The 24,084-nt window shown below is 40.0% G+C and overlaps 1 protein-coding gene across 1 annotated transcript in view; it reads left to right on the forward strand.

The window, feature by feature from the left end:
• LOC121462142 (disintegrin and metalloproteinase domain-containing protein 18-like) overlaps positions 1–24,084 on the forward strand; it is a 64,822-nt gene that overhangs the window by 13,825 nt on the left and 26,913 nt on the right. The window contains exons 4-11 of the mRNA XM_041673558.1: positions 2,456–2,511; positions 4,622–4,700; positions 5,165–5,241; positions 15,411–15,579; positions 19,520–19,585; positions 22,309–22,380; positions 22,578–22,744; positions 23,477–23,558. Coding sequence (XP_041529492.1) covers positions 2,456–2,511; positions 4,622–4,700; positions 5,165–5,241; positions 15,411–15,579; positions 19,520–19,585; positions 22,309–22,380; positions 22,578–22,744; positions 23,477–23,558 — 768 coding nt within the window. The remainder of the gene's footprint in view (positions 1–2,455; positions 2,512–4,621; positions 4,701–5,164; positions 5,242–15,410; positions 15,580–19,519; positions 19,586–22,308; positions 22,381–22,577; positions 22,745–23,476; positions 23,559–24,084) is intronic.

Consider the following 24,084-nt stretch of genomic DNA (forward strand, 5'->3'; position numbering starts at 1 on the left):
TGCTGTGATAGGCCTGACCATACTTTTGTTTGGCGTGATACAGACTTTGGGTTAGGAAAGCAGCAGAAAATTTTAAGCACTGCTTAGTGGGCCATACTAATAGGAACATGGAAGATGATGCTGATGTAATTTCATGAGCTATGGGGCAGGGGAGGGAGGCTATCTCAATAGGTTTCAGAAGAGGAGAATTTTAGCATGTTGCTTAGAGATTATTCTTGTGATATTTTGATGCAGGAAATGCCCTTGTCCAAACAATTTGTCCAAGACAAAAGTGAAGAATTTTGATGATTCCATCAAAACAGCCTAATATAGACTGTCATGCATTGTTTGGTAGCAGCTCTAATGAAGATTTATTATGAGGAGGAACTAAAGGAAAGCTTTGAATGAGTGTGATGGTGCACGCCTTTCATGCTAGCACTTGGGAGGCAGAGGCAGGTCTACAGAGCAGGTTCTAGAACATCCAAACTTAGGCAGTGAAGGAAGCAATCACAGAAAGCTGGTGAAGATGTAGTTGACCAAGGGGGCCATGTTCCAGCTCGAGCAAACAGCATAACTTGGCAGCTTCAGCCATGTTTTTCTGGCTTTGGAGTTCAGGATAGAAGAAACAGGTTAGGGAAATTGCCTCTGCATCAAAGGAAAGCTGCTGGGGCCAGGATTGAGTCGGGGGTGTCCCTGAGTGGATGCCTAGAAGAGACTACATTGCATAAGGTTGTGAAGTTGAAGCCTGGGTTGCCTTGGAGACCCCAAGATGCTGGAGATGCCAGAGTCATGGGATACCTGCTGAGGAAAGCTGTTAACTGCGGGTGAAGGCAGCCTAAAATGTGAAAATGTTGCTTATATTCTAAGAGACTAGAACTTTCGCTGGACCCAGAAGCCAAATTAATCATATACCCTGAGGTCTTAGTAAGGAATTAGCTTACTCTGTACTCAGCCTGTTTATTTATTTAACCTGTCTGTAAGAGAACAGAGTAACAATTAACCTTAATTGCCTGGTATTTCCCATGAAATCAGCTTTTACATCCTAAATTAATGCATGGCCGTGGTTGTAATCTCTCCCATGTCCCTTACTAAGAACAGTGTGTGTGTGAGTGTGTGTGTGTATGTGTGTATGTACAACCAACGGGTCTAAAGCATTCTTACAACAAATATCCACCAGCATAAGGACGTTGCTTACTGATGGTGTTTGCAGTACTGTTTGGTACCTGAGTTAGGTGGACCAGTCAGGGTGTGTAACTTAATCCCTTGCAAAACCTTACAGATTTCTGTAAAATAACCCTCATTCCTTCCTTGTGGTCGGTTTTCTGTGTTGTTTAATGAATGTTATTTCCAGCATGAATGCAGATGTTTACTGTATAAAGACATTATTGTTCTATTTGCTGTTTTTAAAAAAAAATGAGTGTCAAAACACACAGGCATACTAAAGCATTCTTTTGTGGACAGGAGTATAATACAGCCCCACAACCCCCCCACACCTAAGGCTGAGGGAACACTGCAGAAGAGGGGGCGGAGAGAGTGTAAGAGCCTGAGGCTTGGAGACCAAGGGACTCTTACCTGGTATATTATTAACTCAGTTGTGAGGTATAGCAAAAGTTCCAGACTCTTCTAGCATAAGAAATAGTTTCATAAGCTAGATCACCGCAGTCTTGATTCTTCATTTATTCTAGAACAGTGTGTTGGATCTGATATACTGCTTAGCATGGATCATAAGGGGGTGCTGGCATCAGCTTTGCCCCAGGTCTGGGTTATGAGCCTCCTATAACTGTGTGTTCTTGAATTTCCTGGGTGTGTCTGGTCATGAGCAACACTGCCCGTGTCTCCTGCAAAGTTCACAGGTTCTGGTAGTTTAACTTACAAGTGAGTCGCTGGGTTGGTGTGATCTCCATCTGTAGACATGAACAGCGGCTCTTCAATCCCCTCCCATTTTGCTTGGTTTTGTGTAATACGGAGGAGGGTGATTGTTACTCAGTTCCTGATATTTGGGAGCCCTGACCCTGGGCTGTGAGATTGCTCTTGGCTTCTTGTCTGCTTAGTCTTTTAGGTTTTTTTTTTAACCCCTTTGAAGTTTTGCATGTTGAGAGTTGAGATGTGTATACTATAATATGCCTGTATTTATAAATTGTTATTTGTTCGCTGGTTGATGTAGAGCATAACCCTCAATCATTGGTTATTTATCTTTATTAGAAATATATATTTTCTAATAAAAGAAATTAATAAAATATCAGTAATTCTAAAATTATAGTTTTCAAAATATTTTCCTTTTTAAACATTTCAAGCAACACACTAAATCACACTCTTCCAAAGTCAACCAACTCTAAAATCTTACTAATTAATGCAATATATTCTAAAGAATATGGTCACTTTTAATGTGCTGAGATAGTTTTATTGAGTGAAAAATAGTGTCTTACGTTGCATATGTCTGCATTACTAAATTATCTTTCAATTTGTTCTATTTTAGGTGGCTTATGTCATTTCAATTGATGGGAAATCCCACTCTCTGCATCTCAGGAACTAGTAAGATGTATTTTTTCTTTTGGAAAAAGTAAATATCTATACTTAGTTTTTACTCTTTTAAGTTTATATGCAGTATTTAAATCCAGTAGTATGATGGTCAATCAACTTTTCAATTTAGGATTTGTTAGGTACTGGATATTAGGTGTACGAGGCTCTTGTATTTAATTTTCAGGTTTATATTTTAAATTGAGAAATGAATTATGTATTTGGAAATCTTCAATTGGACCCAAGCATGGTAAATTGCATGGATTTCTGAAGTCAAATAGTTAGCACTCAACTGCCTATTGTTGAAAAAGTCAGGTAGGGCCAATTTTATGGTGCACTGATTATTTATATGACTTAAAACAGTCTTCCTTAGTATGTTTTGTATATTAAAAATCTCCCGTGTCAGATACAGCTTCTCAGTGCTTTGCAGTGATGCTTCTGTTCTTAAAAAACAGTTAGCTTGAAATTTTCATCCATCTCTGTTCCCACCCACAGTTCAAAGCACCAATCAGTCTTTTTTATGTCATCCTTGCATCTTCTCAGCCTTTCTTACGAGAGGAATCAGGTGGCCTTTTTGCAGCCTCAGGGACAACAAAGATGTGCAGCAACAAAGATGAGTCGCTTGTCTTCCTTTTTGCTTTGTAGCTGAAAAAGTTGTCTTCATCCATGGTGTCTGCCAACTTTACAGGGACCTTTCCTTCTACAATGTATTCCATTAAAACGGGATCAGAAATTTTGATAAGATTATCACTGCCCTTCAGGGTTCTTAAAAATATTATGTGTTTTAGTCTTCACTTAGTCATTTATTCTCTACTGTTTGAGGACATTTGGCACAGCTGGTCAATGCCCTTCCCATAAATGGACTTCACTGGACTCCAGAATGTCATCAACCCCTGGCCCTGGTTTGACTCTTACCTGTATTTCTAATCTTGTTATTCTCTCTGCATCAGCCCTTTGCAGATTCTTCTTCTCCTTTCCAAGCTGAGGACACAAAATGAAGCTCGTGTCCAATGTGTATTCGGTCAGCTAGTGTTTCAGTTCAGTCTTGTGGCTGTAAGTGTATTCTCTGACTATTGGTTGCTTGTAGTTTATATCCATACATTACTCCATTGCAATGAAAGCTGTGCTCAGTCACTATTTCTTTTTCATAGTCAAATGTTTGCTCCAAGTCGTGTTACTAACCTGCTAAAAGTGGACCCCGGATGCGTTTTCCCAAATCTGCATTACTCATGAGCATCTTAGTAAATGGCAAGTCATCTCTTCCAGTTTTCCAATAAAAAAAAGAAAGAAAAGGAAAAGAAGAAAAAGACAAGATAGAAGAAAAATATATCCTTAGCATCTCTCTTACATTTGCCTTGCCCAAGGTTCAGTGGGGTTTTCAGGTCTATGTGGGCTTCTACCGTGATTTCCATCACCATTCCAGACTCCATCAGGATGACCTCGGTGGTCGCACTAGTTTTCTAACTAGCTTTGGCTTCTGGGTATTTGCCATGCAGATTGTTCTCAACATAGCCTTGCATGTGACTCTCTTAGAACGTTGATTGGCTGCTATCTACATATACCCCAACCCTCTGTGACTCGATCTCACTCTGTCACTCCACACTCTAGGCCCAACCCAGTACTCATTGCTACTCTTTGTACATGCACAGCTATGTCTGGCTCAAGACCCTTTCATTTTGTCCCAGTTCGTCTTGAAGGTCCCATTGGCCTGTCCTTTGTGTGTGGTCATCTATTCTCAAGTGCTGTCAGACCATATACTCTGTGTAATCACTCCATAATAACCAGGCCTTGTTCTCTGTCATATAACCACATGTGACTCTGACTGTCTTGTTAGGACTGTATTCCAAGGTTCAGACATGGGGCTGTCAGGTGATATACATACTAGTGAGTGTTTGTTCAATGAAGACATACACAGAAATACCTGACAGTGTTGTCCCAGGGTTGAATCCTCCTGGCTCTGCCCATACATCAGTTTTTAAAAAATAGTATCAACAATGATACCACACTAAAATTACTGTTATAAAACCATGCCATTATATAAATCCATTGCACTAAACATTATTTTATTAATGTGTTTATGCATTTTAAATGATGACTGAAATCCTATCTGTTGGTTTCCTTCTAGCTCATTCTTATCCCAGGATTTTTTGGTTTATACATATGATGAAAATGGATCGTTGTATACTGACTTTTCACACATTATGGTAAGAATTAGATGTCTTAATATTTGTTATCTTATGTGTTGTTGCTGAAAAGGATGTACAGTATAATTAGACCACATCTCCCTTTCAGACATTGTTTTTGGTTGCTAGGACTGAACCCGGGCCGTTGCACATCCTAGGAAAACTCTATCATGGTGCTACTTCCCAAGACCCATGTTGACACCAATTCAAATGTTTAACTCCTTGGGACTGTGACCTATTATATGGATGACTTCTACACATAGAAATATCCTGGGAAAAAGATAGAAAAATGGAGAAAACCCACAAGTAAAGAGAGGGCCCCAAATCTTACTTCCTGAGAGTTTACACTAAAAATTCTACACAATTCATGATTTAATATTATCAAATCTTTTGCTATCATGAGCCTTCTAAAATATTTGACAACACAGTTTTTTTTTTTGTTATAAAAAGAATTTGCGTCTTCACCCGTGTGATCTGTTTTGCAGACGCATTGCCATTACCGAGGGTATGTTGATGAATTTCCAGATTCCGCCGTGACCCTCAACATCTGCTCTGGCCTCAGGTAATAGCCTCCTCGAGAACGATTACGTAAAAGCACAGAAGGATGCACTTTAAAGCGAAGCCGTGACGAGCAGATACAAATCAAGAGGAGCCACCAGCGGGACTCTGAAAGTTTCTTTACCGATGAGCTTTTATCTGTGCTAACACGTGGACCTCAGCTGTCACTCACACTAACTCAGCTGAGGCCACCTGAGTGGAGGTGTTTCCGGGATGCTGGGCAGGAAGGGATGGTTTGAGAAATGAGGACTTTAAAACTCTTTAACTCAGTACTTCTCGCCTATGGGTTGCGACCCCTTTGGCAACCCTCTATTCCCCAAAATATTTACATTATGATTCATAACACTAACAAAATTAGCGTTATGAAGTAGCAACACGATAATTTTATGGTTGGGGGTCAACACAACGTGAAGAACTGTCTCAAAGGGTCGAAGCAATCGGGAGGCTGAGAACCACTGCTCTAAAGGCTAGCGCTTCTCTTTTTATGTGATTATCTCACTATGGAAAATGCCCTTAGTTGATCATTCAGTCTCATAGGCCCATTCAGTACGGTGTCAGTTTCGTGCCGTGGCTGAGGCAGCTGACAAAGAAGACCACTCAGTAGACAAGGACAGCAATAAGTGATTTCTTCGTTACTGTGGGAAACATGAAAAGTTTATCCAGGGAAGATGACTCGAGAACAGAGCAAGGATGTGCACAGCCACCTTTCCCTGTTAGTGCCTTTTGGGATGCTTGCGCTGCATCCTATTTTCCTTTAGTTTTACCTTAGAGCCATGAGAAAGTTCCCTGTGGACTTCTCATCAGTTTCTAGGACGTTGCTTTTCTTAACACACGGTTTTGATTATAAATATATGAGCACATATTAGCTGTATGTCTCAATCGACCTGCTGGCGACATTTCCATACAGCTCTGCACTGTGGTTTGTTTCTAACCTCCAGCTCTCTTGCTCATACATTCCTTTCTCTTGCAGACTCTCTACTAGTTTCAGTCACCCTTAAAAATTGTTTTCCAGCTCACATTGAAACAGAAATTTATACTTAACTTTCTGCATCCCCCATTGTTGGCTTTGATGTGATATCACCTAATTCCATCCATTTCCTGCAGAGGGCATGCTATTTTATGACCAGATAATACTCAGTTCTGTATAGATCTCATATTTTCATTGTGCAGTCATCTGTTGGAGACACATAGGCTAATCCCATCTCCTTCCATGCCTTGGCTACTGTAAATAATGCTGCAGTCATAAAGTGCTCTTTTCTTTAGGCGCCCTGACCTTGTTGCCCTTCTGTATGTTGTGGTTTGCTTCTGCCAACTCATACGATTGTGAGTTGAAAGCCCGCTCCCAGGTGGTGTCACAATGAGTAGATGATTAGACCACAAGGACAGTAACCTTGTTGAAGGATTAATCCATGATGAGTTCATGATGGAATGGCCTATGAGGAGGAGGGCCTCAGGTGGGGGAAGCAGGTCCTGAAGTGGGTCTTTGAAGTGTCTGTCTCCTTTCCCTCCCCTTGGCTTCTGCCTGAAATGAGCTGAGCAACTGTTCGTTTGTGCTTCCTTTCGCCATGAAGGTATGCCTGGTCACAGACTCAGACCCACCAGTCCCCCTTGCAGCTTTGATTTGTATTTATCTGACAGCTAGTGAACCCGAACACTTTTTCATGTCTTCACTGGTCCCTTGAACGTATTTTGAGAAGTGACTTCTATTTCTTTTTATCCATTTATTGACTCAGTTGCTGCTTTTTCTTCTTAATTTTTGAGTTTTTTTGGCAACTGTCTGATGTGGGACAAATGACATTCATTGTTCTGTTGATTCTTTGCTGTGCAGATACTTTTACTTTAATTCTATCTCACTTGTTAATGCTCCAAGTCCTTGTCAACACATATTCTTGAAGTGTTTCCTTTATTTTTTTCTTCTAGTGCTTTTAAAGTTTCAGGTCTTGTTCTAAGTTTTCTGGTCAATTTTTGTTGAATTCTATATAAGTTAAAAGATCTACATTACTCTTCTACTTGTGAATATCTAGTTTTCCCAACAATGTTCATAAGGAGGTCAGACCTCCAACCTAAGATGTTGGCCTGTTTGTCAGAAATCAGTTTGCAATAGATGTGTGGGCGGGCTTACTTCTGGCTTCTTGGTCCTACCCTATTGGTCTGTACTTCTGTCAATAACACACCATTCTGGTACTATAGATAGCTTTGTAGTGTAACTTGAACTTCAGTGTTTGGATACATTCAGATTTCTGAATTTGCTCACAATTACTTGAATGATCAAAGTCTTTTGTCATCTCACAAGAATCTCAGGATTCCCCCCCACCACCAAGATTTAATTTTTTGACATAACATCACCCAGCCCAGCCTGTCTGGGCACTGGGTCCAAATCCTCAGGGCACCTAAGCGGGCAGGAGTTCCTTTGTTTCTATGGCCTGCCTGCACCAAGCAGGGTAGGCACTTTGTTTGCGAGCTGACCAACCAGCACAGAGACCTGATCTCTCGGCACCAGGAGAGCCAACGTTGGGGAGAGCCAGCGTTGGGTAGGCAAGGAGACCTGATCCGGTAAAAGAAGATCCATAAGGGAGCATTTGGAAGAAGAGATGGGCAGACGCCAAGGCAAGAATTCTCCCAACGAGCTGAAAAGCAACATGAAGCCACCAGAAACCAGCGACCTCACAATGGGAGGACATGAACACCTTAATCAAGAAGAAGTAGAAAAGATTGACTTCATGAAAGTGATTGATGCCCTTAAACAGCATATAAAAAACGCCCTTATAGAAATGGATGAGAAATATAACAGAAAGTTTGACGAATTGAATAAATCAGTGAATGATACCCTAGAAAACCAAGGAAAAACAATCAAACAGATAATGGAAACAGTTCAAGACTTGAAAACTGAAATGGAGGCAAAGAAGAAAACACAAACAGAGGGCCGGCTGGACATGGAAAATTTAAGTAAACAAACAGAGTCTACAGAAACAAGCATAACCAACAGAATACAAGAGTTAGAAGAAAGAATCTCAGATTCTGAAGATACCATAGAGAAAATAAACACACTGATCAAAGAAAACAGCAAGTCCAACAAACTCTCGTCACAAAATATTCAGGAAATATGGGACACAATAAAAAGACCAAACCTAAGAATAATAGGAGTAGAAGAAGGAGAAGAAGTGCAGCTCAATGGTCCAGAAAATATATTTAATAAAATTATAGAAGAAAACTTTCCCAACCTAAAGAAAGATATACCTATGAAGGTGCAAGAAGCATACAGAACACCGAATAGGCTGGATCAAAAAAAAAGTCCCCTCGCCATATAATTATCAAAACACAAAGCATACAGAATAAGGAAAGAATATTAAGAGCTGCAAAGGAAAAAGGCCAAATTACTTATAAAGGTAAACCTATCAGACTTACACCTGACTTCTCCATGGAAACCATGAAAGCCAGAAGGTCCTGGATAAATGTACTGCAGAAACTAAGAGACCATGGATGCAAGCCCAGATTACTATACCCAGCCAAGCTTTCGTTCACTATAAATGGAGAAAATAAAATTTTCCAGGATAAAAACAAATTTAAACAATACGCAGCCACAAATTCAGCCTTACAGAAAGTAATAGAAGGAAAATCACTAACCTAGGAGTTCAACAATGACCACAATAACTCAGACATCTAGACCCTTCACCAACACAAATCAAAGAAGGGAAACACACAAACTCTACGACTAAAAAAATGACTGGAGTTAACAACCACTGGTCATTAATATCACTTAATGTCAATGGGCTCAACTCATCTATAAAAAGGCACAGGCTAAGAGATTGGATACGAAAACAGGATCCAACATTTCGCTGTTTACAAGAAACACATCTCAACCACAAAGACAGGCACCTACTCAGAGTAAAGGGCTGGGAAAAGGCTTATCAAGCAAATGGACCTAAGAAACAAGCAGGTGTGGCCATACTAATCTCTAACAAAGTTGACTTCAAACTTAAATCAATCAGAAGAGATGGAGAGGGACATTTTATACTCATAACAGGAACAGTTCATCAGGATGAAGTCTCAATCCTGAACATCTATGCCCCTAATATAAAAGCACCCACGTACATAAAAGAAACATTGCAATGTCCCCAGTTAGTTCCTTGGGCAGCTGAGGATAGGGAACCTGAAATGACCCTATCCTAGAGCAATAATGACGAATATCTTGCATATCACCATAGAACCTTCATCTGGTGATGGATGGAGATAGAGACAGAGACCCACACTGGAGCACTGGACTGAGCTCCCAAGGTCCCAATGAGGAGCAGAAGGAGGGAGAACATGAGCAAAGAAGTCGGGACCACGAGGGGTGCACCCACCCACTGAGACAGTGGAGCTGATCTATTGGGAGCTCACCAAGGCCAGCTGGACTGTGACTGAAAAAGCATGGGATAAAACTGGACTCTCTGAACATGGCGAACAATGAGGGCTGATGAGACGCAAAGGACAATGGCGCGGGGTTTTGATCCTGCTTAATGTGCTGGCTTGGTGGGAGCCTAGCCAGTTTGGATGTTCACCTTCCTAGATATGGACGGAGGGGGGAGGACGTAGGACTTACCACTGGGCAGAAAACCCTGACTGCTCTTTGGACTGGAGAGGGAGGGTGAAAGGAGTGGGGGGAGGGGGAGAAGGGGGGGAGAAGGGGGAGGGAAATGGGAGGCTGGGAGGAGGTGGAAACTTGTTTTTTTTTTCTCCTTTTCTCAATAAAAAAAATAAAAAAAAGAAAGTGCCAAAAAAAAAAAAAAAGAAACATTGCTAAAACTCAAGGCAGCCATCAAACCACACACACTAATAGTAGGAGACTTCAACACTCCTCTCTCACCAATGGACAGGTCAATCAGACAGAAACCTAACAGAGATATAAGAGAATTAATGGAGGTAATGAAGCAAATGGACTTAACAGACATCTATAGAACATTCCACCCAAATAGGAAAGAATATACCTTCTTCTCTGCAGCTCATGGAACCTTCTCAAAAATCGACCACATAGTCGGTAACAAAGCAAACATCCACAGTTACAAAAAAATATTAGTAACCACCTGTGTCTTATCAGATCACCATGGATTAAAGTTAGAATTCAACAACAATGCTACCCCCAGAAAGTCTACAAATTCATGGAAACTGAACAGTCAACTACTGAACCATACCTGGATTAAGGAAGAAATTAAGAAAGAAATTAAAGTCTTCCTGGAATTCAATGAAAATAAAGAAACAACATACTCAAACTTATGGGACACTATGAAAGCAGTCCTAAGAGGAAAGTTCATATCACTAAGTGCCCACTTAAAAAAAACAGAGAAAGCTCACATTGGAGACTTAACAGCCCACCTGAAAGCTCTAGAAAAAAAAGCAGACTCACCTAGGAGGAGTAGAAGACTGGAAATAATCAAACTGAGGGCTGAAATCAACAAAATAGAAACACAGAAAACAATCCAAAGAATCAATGAAACAAAAAGCTGGTTCCTGGAGAAAATCAACAAGATTGACAAACCCCTATCCAAACTAATCAAACGGCAGAGAGAGAATTCGCAAATTAATAAGATCAGAAATGAAAAGGGGGACATAACCACAGACACAGAGGAAATTCAGAGAATCATTAGATCTTACTACAAAAACCTATATGCCACAAAACTGGAAAATGTAAAGGAAATGGACACTTTTTTAGATAAGTACCACATACCAAAGTTAAACCAGGACCAGGTGAACAATCTAAATAGACCTGTTAGTCACGAAGAATTAGAAGAGGTTATCAAAAACCTCCCTACCAAAAAAAGCCCAGGACCAGATGGTTTCAATGCGGAATTCTACCAGAACTTCCAAGAAGACCTAATACCTATACTCCTTAATGTATTTCACAATATAGAAACAGAAGAGGCATTGCCAAATTCCTTTTATGAAGCTACAGTTACTCTGATACCAAAATCGCACAAAGACTCAACCAAGAAAGAGAATTATAGACCAATCTCACTCATGAACATCAATGCAAAAATCCTCAACAAAATACTGGCAAACCGAATCCAAGAACACATTAGAAAAATTATCCATTATGATCAAGTAGGCTTCATCCCAGGGATGCAGGGCTGGTTCAACATACGAAAATCTATCAATGTAATCCATCATATAAATAAACTGTAAGAAAAAAACCATATGATCATTTCATTAGATGCTGAAAAAGCATTTGACAAAATTCAACATCCCTTTATGATAAAAGTATTGGAGAGATTAGGGATACAAGAGTCATACCTAAATATAATAAAAGCTATATACAGCAAGCCGACAGCTAACATCAAACTAAATGGAGAGAAACTCAAAGCCATCCCACTAAACTCAGAAACACGACAAGGCTGTCCACTCTCGCCATACCTTTTCAATATAGTGCTTGAAGTTCTAGCAATAGCAATAAGACAACATAAGGGGATCAAGGGGATTCGAATTGGAAAGGAAGAAGTGAAACTTTCGTTATTTGCAGATGATATGATAGTGTACATAAGCGACCCCCAAAACTCCACCAAAGAACTTTTACAGCTGATAAACACCTTTAGTAATATGGCAGGATACAAGATCAACTCCAAAAAAAGCAGTCGCCCTCTTATACACAAAGGATATGGAAGCAGAGAGGGAAATCAGAGAAGTTTCACCTTTCACGATAGCCACAAACAGCATAAAATATCTTGGGGTAACTCTAACCAAGGAAGTGAAAGGTCTATTTGACAAGAACTTTAAGGCATTGAAGAAAGAAACTGAGGAGTATACCAGAAAATGGAAGGACCTCCCTTGCTCTTGGATTGGGAGGATCAACATAGTAAAAAATGGCAATTCTACCAAAGGCAATTTATAGATTCAATGCAATCCCCATCAAGGTCCCATCAAAATTCTTTACAGATCTTGAGAGGACAATAATCAACTTTATATGGAAAAACAAAAAACCCAGGATAGCCAAAACAATCCTATACAATAAAGGATTATCTGGAGGCATTACCATCCCTGACTTCAAACTCTATTACAGAGCTACAGTGATGAAAACAGTGTGGTACTGGCATAAAAACAGAGAAGTCGACCAATGGAATCATATAGAAGACTCGAATTTTAACCCACAAACCTATGAACACCTCATTTTTGATAAAGGAGCCAAAAGTATACAATGGAAGAAAGAAAGCATCTTCAACAAATGGTGCTGGCATAACTGGATGTCAACCTGTAGAAGAATGAAAATAGACCCATATCTATCACCATGCACAAAACTCAAGTCCAAATGGATTAAAGACCTCGCTATCAGTCAGAACACATTGAACCTGATAGAAGAGAAAGTGGGAAGTACCCTACAACAGATGGGCACAGGAGATCGCTTCCTATGTGTAACCCCAACAGCACAGACATTAAGGGCAACATTGAATAAATGGGACCTACTAAAACTGAGAAGCTTTTGTAAAGCAAAGGACACTGTCACCAAGACAAAAAGGCAACCTACTGACTGGGAGAAGATCTTCACCAACCCCGCAACAGACAAAGGTCTGATCTCCAAAATATATAGAGAACTCAGGAAACTAGACTTTAAAATGCTAATTAACCCAATTAAAAAATGGGGCACTGAACTGAACAGAGAATTCTCAGCAGAGGAAGTTCAAATGGCCAAAAGACACTTAAGGTCATGCTCAACCTCCTTAGCGATCAGGGAAATGCAAATCAAAACAACTTTGAGATATCATCTTACACCTGTCAGAATGGCTAAAATAAAAAACTCCAATGATAGCCTTTGCTGGAGAGGCTGTGGAGGAAGGGGTACCCTCATCCATTGCTGGTGGGAATGCAATCTTGTGCAACCACTTTGGAAATCGGTGTTTCGGTTTCTCAGGAAATTCGGGATCAACCTACCCCTGGACCCAGCAATACCACTCCTGGGAATATACCCAAGAGATGCCCGATCATATGACAAGAGCATTTGTTCAACTATGTTCATAGCAGTATTATTTGTAATAGCCAGAACCTGGAAACAACCTAGAAGCCCTTCAATGGAAGAATGGATGAAGAAAGTGTGGAATATCTACACATTAGAGTACTACGCTGCAGTAAAAAACAATGACTTCTCGAATTTTGCATGGAAATGGATGGAAATAGAAAACACTATCCTGAGTGAGGTAACCCAGACCCAAAAAGATGAATATGGGATGTACTCACTCATAATTGGTTTCTAGCCATAAATAAGGGTCACGGAGTCTACAATTGGTGATCCTAAAGAAGCTAAGTAAAAAGGTAAACCAAAGGAAAAACATATAGTTGTCCTCTTGGCTATGGGAAGTAGACAAAATTGCCGGGGAGAAAATTGGGATCTTGGAGGTGGGGTGGGATGGGGGTAAGGGGAGATGGGGAGAGAAAAGGGAGAAGGGGAGGATGGGGGGAACTTGGGGAAAAAGGAGGATTGGGATAAAGGAAAGTTGGATAGGGGAGCACGGAAGCACAATTCTTAGTTAAGGGAGCCACCTTAGGGTTGGCAAGAGACTTGAACCTAGAGTGGCTCCCAGGTGCCCAAGCCGAGGTCCCCAGTTAGTTCCTTGGGCAGCTGAGGATAGGGAACCTGAAATGACCCTATCCTAGAGCAATAATGACGAATATCTTGCATATCATCATAGAACCTTCATCTGGTGATGGATGGAGATAGAGACAGAGACCCACACTGGAGCACTGGACTGAGCTCCCAAGGTCCCAATGAGGAGCAGAAGGAGGGAGAACATGAGCAAAGAAGTCGGGACCATGAGGGGTGCACCCACCCACTGAGACAGTGGAGCTGATCTATTGGGAGTTCACTAAGGCCAGCTGGACTGTGACTGAAAAAGCATGGGATAAAACTGGACTCTCTGAACATGGCGAACAATGAGGGCTGATGAGAAGCCAAGGACAATGGCACGGGGTTTTGATCCTACGTAATGTGCTGGCTTTGTGGGAACCTAGCCAGTTTGGATGTTCACCTTCCTAGATATGGACGGAGGAGGGAAGGACCTAGGACTTACCACAGGGCAGGGAACCCCGACTGCTCTTTGGACTGGTGAGGGAGGGGGAGAGGAGTGGGAGGAGGGGGAGAAGGGTGGGAGGAGGGGAGAAGTGTGGGAGGAGGGGGAGGGAAATGGGAGGCTGGGAGGAGGTGGAAACTTGTTTTTTTTTTCTCCTTTTCTCAATAAAAAAAAGAAAATAAAAATGATGTAAAAAGTAAAATATATAAAAAAGAATAATAAATGGTAAAAAAAAGATTTAATTTTTTTGTTTTGTTTTTAAATAGAGATTGCACCGAATCTGTACATTTCTGTTGGCAATGTGTTAGAAGCGCTCCTGTCTGTGACTGTCTCTTAAATTTGTGTTTCACTCAGTCACTGTGGCAAGGAATCCTCAGGGGCCCTAAACTGTACCCTTTCTGACCCAAAGAGTGGTGTGGTCCCGAACAATAATGCCTCTTCTAGATCCTTCCTGGTTACGCCCCCCCCCCCCCCCTTTGTGGTGCTGAGAGACGGAATGAATTTGTTACCTGAACAAGTCATCCCTGGCAGTCCTTGTTTCGTGTTGGGTTTGAAGCTCATAAAGAGGAGGGGTTTCTCCTGCACTGGGCCTGCTAGTCTGTTGCATGTGTGTGCTCGCCGTGTCTTATCTTGAGCTCTGCCCACTGCCAAGGAGCCAAACTTGAAGTTGCCTGAGATTTTGTACTTTGCTCTAAGTTGCCTTTCTGATTCCATTTTCTCTCTGTTCCCACAACACTTCCCCTCTCCTCTCACCAGAACAGAACTTTGCTTGTGCTGCTCTGACGGCTCTTATCCCAGGAACACATGAAGTAGACTTTAATTTTGTCCCACTATTCCTGCACCTCAATAGACCTTGGATTCTCATACTGTCTGTGAAAAGGAGTGCAGTGCTGCCTAGGGTGATGTACGCATACCATCAGTCTCAGCACTTGGCCGCAGGGGCAAGAGGATCCGAGGTTTGAGGCTACCCTGAGCTATGCTTAAGACCAATCGTGATGATTTTAAATAATGCTGCCTGCAAACACAAATAGGAAAAATGCACGAAACCATTTATTTCACGGTGGTTTCTTATTTTTTACATTTAGGACGGTAGCTTGGGGGGCATTGTACATGGTTTTGGTGATGATTGTCTTTCTGAATTCAGGGGATTCCTACAGTTTGAAAATATCACCTATGGAATTGAACCACTGGAATCTTCAGCAAGATTTGAGCACATAGTTTATCAAGTGAAAAATGGCAATTCAACGTTAGCAAAAAATTACAGTCGCATTTGGCAAACAGACCAGCTCGATAAAGGTCATTTCAATGCACAGGTAACCATAGGAATTCTGGTGGTAAGGAACACTGTGGAATCCCTCCTGTTGCTCATCAGTCACGAAGAGAGACGAGACTGATGAGTATAAAGAGTACATTCCATAGCTTTGTTCTCTGCCTTGACACGAAACATTCAGGTTGCACATAGCCTGGAAGGTCACCTGGAACCCTACTTCACATTTCCTGCTTTATGATCTAGTTGTAATATCTTCACGTCGGTATTTTTCAAAAGAAACATTTGTTATTAAAATCTTTTGAACAATGAGAGGATACCACTAACTTCAGTAGTCTGCTCAAAATGCTTTCCGTGTTTCTTATGTAGCTTTCTATGCTAATTGGACATATTTTCTAATAGGCAATTATTGCTATGTTACCAGAGGTGGAAAGAAATATTAGCAAGCTTTCGAGCCAATTAAACTATGACTTAAATAAGGTTCACTAATAAGTTGACCTTGGAAATACTAAGTTACATAGAAATAAGAAATGTAGTTGAGGGTTCTGCCTCATTCATCACTCAAGTGCGACGTAAGATGGGTACATACTGAACAGTTTCTCTAGGCCAGTATAGAAAGATAAAGAGAATAGAGAGACACTTCTGACTTAATTAGAATTTTAAATTTGCTGGAGTGTTGTGCCTTTTGAAACCTCTTTATTAGAGCCGCTTGCCAATGCAAAGCCCTTTCCTCCCATCAGAAGAAACACAGTTTATCATGTTGCCTTGGGAGAATGGTTTTGGCTGTCAGCTGTCCAGAGGATGGGTGTCTTATTTGTTTTTATGACAATTGCATCTGTACTTCTCTGCCCCTGTGAACTCATTTAGTTGCTCAGAAAGCGTAACTTGGGGCTGGATCCTACAATCTAGCTGCAGATGGAACTATCTATAAGATTACAACTCTGTAATCTGCCCGATATAAACTGTGTTTAAAGACTTCCGGTTGTGACAGGACCCCCTAAAGTAGGCACTGAGCCCAGGCCATGTGCTATTACAGAGTTCCCTTTCTCTTGGTGCCTGGGTGGAGGCCTCCCTGGATAGGGTAAATTCTCAAAATGTTACTCCTGATGCCTAGCTTTAATTGCCAAGTTGACACAGTCTCCAGTCACCTGGGGAAGGAGTCTCGGTAAGAGATTGAGGCCAGACAGGCTCCAAAGCTACACAGTGAAAACTTGTCTTGAAAAGACAAAAAAGAGAAAGTGAGAGGGAGGGAGGGAGGGAGGGAGGAACGGAGGGAGGGAGGGAGAGAGAGATTGTCTAGATTTCAGTCAGCATTTAGGCATGTCTATGGGGGATGATCTTTATTAGTGGGAAGACCCACCTACTTTACTATCATATGACACTGTTTCTGGGGAGATATGAGCACTCCAGATAGGATTACAAAGACAGATCCGAGTATGGATACTGACGAGATCCAATTGAGTGAAACGATGTTTTATTGGGGTTCCCTACAGGGCTGTGGGTGGGAGGCTATTTACAGAAACGGAAATGATGACTCAAAGACAGCTGTGCCACCTTAAAATAGCACCACAGCATGAGGAGTGGCTCGCAATAACTGACCTGAGCGCACTGTTCCTGCAAGGAGCTCGGCAGAATAGAGGGTGTCTCTTCTAGGCAGCTCAGGCTATCTGCGCCTCTTCCAAGCAGTGCACACTTGCAGCCATGCTGCATTGAGGAAGAAGGACTAACTCTCGGGGCCCTTTGCCCAAGAGAGGGCCTGATTTATTCAGAAGAGGTTCAGCTGGTCTCATTCTACGCAGTAGTGAAAAGGAGGGAGGAACTTCTGTCTTAATTAATCTTCTACAAGAGTAGCATAAGGGAGACGATTGCTTCTCTGGCTTTATTGACTCAGAACACACAAAGGCACAATCAGCTCTTACCACCTGCATGTGGCTTCCACCCCATGGGGATTGGGGAGGGGCATTACTTTCAAGGCTTCACTACTTCTACCAAATGGTCTTCCTCTCTCACACATAGGCATTGATGAGTCAGAACCACAAAAGACTCACAAAGGAAAAACAGGGAACAAGGTACATTAAGTTATCCAAAACATAGCAGTCAGAATTAAAATGGTTTTCTCTGAGATCCGTTAATTCCAAATAGATTTAGCATACTATATAGGCAGAAGGAATATGTAGTTGTAAATGACTTTGGAGTATTTGGGTAACAGTTGGATTTTAAAGGCAAAGATTAAACATTATTCCTCAGAAATACCATTCCCACATAGGCTGGACTGAGAGTGTCTCTCATCTAGCCTTATGACATATAAATCTTGGGAAGTGAGAGATTTAATGAATCTGGTCAGTTTCAGGGACTTCCTAAACCTTTTGAGTTTTCTATTTCCTAAACGTAAGAAACTTTCCATGGAATGAATTGTTTCACCTCCATTTGTTTCAACCACATTTATCCACTGTGTAGTAAAAGAGGATGATAAAATTCAATGTTCGTTTGATGTAGACACTCAGCAACCTTGTAATAGAGTGGGGTTTGCCCCTGATAAATACTATCCATGAAAACCTAATCAAATATGATACTCAGTGACACAATACCAATTGCTCTCTTGTTAACGTTTGATAAACTCAGGGACGTTCCCCTTTATCACTCTACCCATCATGATAAAGGATTCCTTGGCGGATTATGTGGTACTCCTAAATTCAATGATGGAAAATACACCTGTATTGAGTATTATATGAAATATAAAAATCCACCACACTCCTATAAACAGCAGGGGGAGTGTAGAAATGCTGTACACACAAACTGCAAAGTGCTGATTTAATAAAGAACTAATTAAATGGAAATATTATTTATTTATGGGACTGTAAGATTTGCCATAGGAAGGACTATGTTTGCTCTGAAAGTGACATATGAATTTCTCATAACTGTTAAAAAAACTAGCAAGAAGATAAGTAGATACATGGGTACTATATATCATTATAAGATAATATGTATTTACACAATAAAATGAGCCATAGACAAAATCTTACACCATAAGTAGCCATGACTGCACCATTATTGACAATAAAGGAACTTGAAAATATTTTAGAATCCAAGGCATAAATCAAAGGCACAACCCCTAGAAAAAAAGAAAGACCAACTGGCCTCTGTTGTTCATTTCCCAGCTACAAAGACTCCTGAAATAATCACACAGAAAACTATATTATTTAAGTCACTGCTTGGCTAATCACTTAACCATATTGCTAGCTAGCTCTTACATCTTAATTCAACCCACTTCCATTATTTTATATTTTACTATGAGGCTCGTGGCCTACTGGCAAGGTTCCAACTGGCAGCTTGCCTCTTTTCCCTCTCACAGCTACATGGTGTCTCACCTGTGACTCTGCCTTCTTTCTCTCGGCATTCAGTTTAGTTTTCTCCGCCTAGCTCTACTCTACCCTATCACAGTCAAGGCAGTTTCTTTATCCATTAACCAATAAAAGCAACGCATAGACAGAAGGATTTCCCACACCAGGCCTCTCTTAAAGTCACAGTGTTTTAATCTGCAGAAAGTCATGTGACAGTAACAAATATGCAAGATACACACAGGGAGAATGTGATGAAGTCTCTTCTGTGAGTTTCTTTGAATTCATGACTTCTTTTTAAATTGCAGTTGTTACACACACACACACACACACACACACACACACACACACAGAGGGAGGGAGAGAGAGAGAGAGAGAGAGAGAGAGAGAGAGAGAGAGAGAGAGAACGAGAAAGAGATTCATAGGCAGCCACCGGTGCTTAAAGTTCTCCTTCTGAGGGTGAAGCCCTCACAGGGAACCTCTCATGTCAAGGACATTTTGAAGCAAAACTTATGTTTTGCAATAGTTTTTTATATTTAGGTCGTGATGATAGTTTTATATATGTCTTCCCTAACTTCTTTGCATGTTCACTTTGCTTTTAGAAAGTTCGGTACACATTAACAGTTAATATTATTGGTTGTTTTCTAGGATAAAAATGATTCGCAACTATTACCTCAAAGTTTAAAACTGCACATGATAGTGGGAAAATCTTTGGTAAGTCAATGTCCCTTCTTTCCTCCTTCCTGCCCGCTTCTATCACATTTCCTTCTCTTCCCTCCTTTCCTCTCCCTCTCCTATTTACTCTTCTTTTCTGTTCACCTCCTCATTTCTCCTACCCTCCTCCATTTCTTCTCCATTTTTCTCTTCATTCCTTTTAATAAAATATTTAGAGACAGAAATGATTTTTTTCTTTGAGCTCACAGGTCTTTTAGTTTGTTATTCATTCAATATTGACTATTTTATAAAATTTAATTTTGAAAAGAGCTAAACAGTAAGAGAATTGCACTGTGATGTAGGGTATGTTAATATAAACTGTGAAATGGTGAAACACTGGGAGGTGCAGTAGCTGAGCAATGCTCACAGGAAAGATTTTTAAGATAAGTAGCAAAGAATTTAGCAGATGCTCACAGTTGTAGGAGCCAAAATCAGGAGTCTCTGAAATAAGCTACTCTGTTTGTTGAGTGATAGGCGAGTTGATGTAACTGGAATGGATATAGCTGTCATCCCAGGAGTGTGGGTTTGTGAGAGGGCCCAACAGGGTGGCTGACTCTCAGCCTAAGGCTGAGGCTTGTGTTTCACACCATATGTGGCTGGGAGACGCTGAAGAATGTGTGCAGCATGAGAAGAGGAATCAGCTAAGACTGAGGATTCAGTGATGTGGAGAGAAGTTAAAGTGGGTAGAGAGATGGGCATGTGGGGCAGAGGAGGGCATGATGGGAGAGATAACTAAAATCCCGTACAGAAGCTGCTGTTTTGTTTTATAATTGCACATTCATCTAAAGGGGTTTAACTGAAATTACCTGTTGGAGACCAGTTTCGACAAAAATACCACTTACCAGGGTAGGGGCTTGGGGATTAGAAAAATAAGTGAAGATTATGAAGACACAAGTGAAAATAATAAAACAGAAACAGGATAGTATCGAGACAGAATTTCAGTGGATACTGAAATCGCCCACATTTAATTTCCATTTGCTTAAATACCCCACACCCAAAAGGTAGGAGTAAGATTTAAAAAAAAAAAACTACATTCACATGATACAAGGAATGAACTGACCAGTTGTAGGATTACAGGCTACATTCTTAGTTAAACATTCTGTTGCTAGAACAAATAACACTCATACCCTAGACCAAATCATTCTGTAGGCAAACCACTCCCTGGGTGGAATCCATTGTTATCTCCTTAAGGGAGTAGGAACTTAGTTAGATCCTTAGACTTTTGTTTGATGTAGAAACAGATCTACTTCTCTATACCTGAAATATAAGGTCTGGATATTAGCCACACCTGTTGACAATAACCTTGAGTGAGCAGAACTCCCTGCCCTGTTATTTGAACTATTGACAATAACCTTGAAGAAACAGAAGTTTAGGCTCCAACTCTCTGACAAGGTGGAAATAGGCTCACAGTTTTGGGCCTCCACAATTACCCCACATAGGAGATGATGCTCCTCCCAGAATTCACAGATTGTCATATAAATTTCTCAGTGCTATGTATGAGATATGTCCTTTTGAGTTGTTGGTCAGAGATGTCCTGAAGACCCCAAGATAATATAGACTATTGCCATTACTCTTGGTTGCCCACCAGAAGTTGACAATGAGACCTTATTACTGAAGACAGCACGCATATTGGGTATAGAACATGGAGCAATAGAGTTAGTATTGACCAGAAAGCTGCTTCCTGCTGGTTAGCTTTCATGGTAATGGAAGATGCTGGGGGAAATGTCATCACTAGTACTGCTAAACTGTGTTCTCTCTGAACTACATAATGACCAGGGTGGCAAAATAAGCCCAGGGGTGCAACAGTGGCATGAATGTTATAGAAGCAACCAATCACTATTTTTCAAATTGGTTTTAAGGCCTGCTCCACAGGAGAAAACACAGCCCTAGTACTACAAGTCTGGCTAAGGACCCATGTTTGGGGCATTCACAGGCCCCAGAGACAAACCTGTTGTTGCTGTTCTGCTGAATGGACTGTGCATCAAATCGCTTTTTAAATCCATATCTCTATATCCATAGATGGCTGCAGTGTTCAGATCTCATCAGAGAAGTTTCTTTGTGTAGTGGATGGTATTAAACACAGAAACTCACAATTGATCATAGTGCAGATAAGGGTTAGTGTAACGCTCATGATGCCATAAATAGGATATCATATAACACACACACACACACACACACACACACACACACACACACACACGACTCAGGACTTACTCTGAATTTTAGTTCCTCCCCCCCATTCCTTCTTGTATTTGCTCTTCCTCATTTGCCAAGCAGGCGCAGAGAGGCAGTTGGATCCCTGTGTCCAGCTGCGGAGGTCCAGTTACAGCAAGGTGGAATTCGCAGAGCTTGCTGGTGCCTCTCATTTAGTCCCTTTTCTGCTTGAGAGTCTTAGAAGTTTACATTGAGTCTGTTCTAAATGCCAGTGTGTTCTTGGGCCTTTGTTTTTAATAAAAATTACTATTTAAAAATTATTATATAATTGTATTTGTATAACTGTAGTGCTTATTATATGTTTATGTAATATAGCTTATATATGATTGTATTATAATTAGTATAACATTTTACATGTCATTGACAAAATGAAACTTTAATAAAAAATACTAACATGTAGAAATATTTGATAAACCTATGTTTGTCCTAAATTTCCAAAATAATTTGGCTGTTGAAAATTTACTGTCATTATATTAATAAAGTCTCAAAAACTTAAATTTGTGTTTCAGTACGATTATATGGGATCTGACATTATGGCCGTAACACAGAAAATTTTCCAGATTATTGAGCTTGTCAACACAGTAAGTTTTTAATTTTTCAGACTTCTAATTTCATGAAAAAAACATCGACTATAATTTGCATTTTGTAAGTATGGAAAATTAATGACTTGAATATATTTTATTAGATCAATGTTCTCAATACTCTAGTGAACGTCCTTCTGTATTTTTTATATACTAGCTGATGCATTTTAAGCATACACTGTAAATCCTGTTCATAGATGGTTACTCAGCTGGAACTGACGGTTGTGTTAGCCTCCTTGGAACTGTGGTCAGATAAAAATCAAATTTCTACTGATGGAGATGTTAATGACATTTTACAAAGACTTTTGGACTGGAAACGAGACTATCTTACCCTACAGTCCCATGAGATAACACACTTACTCATGTAAGTAGACGGTGCTCTGCATGATAAACAGATTAATAATTTCACGAAGGTCAGTTTTTGCATTCATTATACTCTTCAGTTTTCTGTAGGACACGTTGAAGATATATATATATATATATATATATAGCTTCATGTATGAAGACAATAGTTTAAACAATGATGACCAATTTCATATTGGCATATTTTATATTTAAAGTAGAATTAATGTGAACAAATCCTGAATTGCATTAATTTATATATCACTTTTATTACAGATTATGTCAGCCTAATCTAATTAATAATATAAAAATTGTTTATTTAATTTTACCTATACAAATTGATGTATTTCATGTCACTTTTTCATAGGAATAGATTTGTGTAGGTTGCTTTGTAATAATTTATTATTAAATAGGTGCTTATGTTTAAGATGTTAGCAAAATGGCTTTTTCTACGAGTTAAACATGAGTTCCCTTACTTTTCAACTTTTAGTGGCTGAAGGAGTTACGGCACAATACGGAAAACTTGGTAGCATTTCAGATCATAGAATAATATCAAATCTGGGAGCTAAGTGAAGAAAAAAGTTTGATATCAAATAATTACAATAATTTGAACATTTTGCAAACTTTATTAGATATCCAGATTGGACTTTTATATGTTTCTCAAGTTTTTTTTAATTTTATGAGGAGGTAAACAAATGCTTATATGTTATGCTATGTGATTACATGAATACAACGTCAAACCATCATGGTGTAGTTACAGGAAACATCCAAAAAATATTGGAGCAACATCACCGGGTGAAATATGCAATAAAAGCTATTTTGCGGGTATTGTCACGGTATGTAGTTTTCATCTTTTTTATATTACTACTTTTCAACAACCTTATTATTATTTAAGTGTTTATGCAGTCATTAAATGGTTTTCAACAGCTTATTCTATCCTATGTATGGCTATTCATTATTACTCTGTTGGGACAAAGTTGTTCGAGTCTAAGAACATCCCATTGTATTACACATTTCAAGCATAATCAACATAATACAAATACTAGTATATTCTGTCATTAACTAGTTGTGGCATTTGCTAAAGTTGCCTAGGATTTTTAAGTAGCACAAGCATTAGCTCAAAAGTAGAGATGCCTCCGTGTGTTCAAGCTCAGGCAGTAGCAAAAGCCATCAACTTGAGTTTGCCATTTCATAACCCTTCACGCTATCTACACAAATTTTATTTTATTCTCTTATGAGCCAAATAATGGACTAATATTAAATTGTTTTGATTACACAAGTGGCTCTTCCCGGATTTAATAATTACATCACATTGGTTTGTCCAAATTCTTTAATAAAATATGTCTGCCTTCCTCTGTGTTT

This window comes from Microtus oregoni, unplaced genomic scaffold (assembly GCF_018167655.1).
Source record: "Microtus oregoni isolate MIOR12 unplaced genomic scaffold, Mior012 000024F_ref0000369, whole genome shotgun sequence".
Lineage (NCBI taxonomy): Eukaryota > Metazoa > Chordata > Mammalia > Rodentia > Cricetidae > Microtus > Microtus oregoni.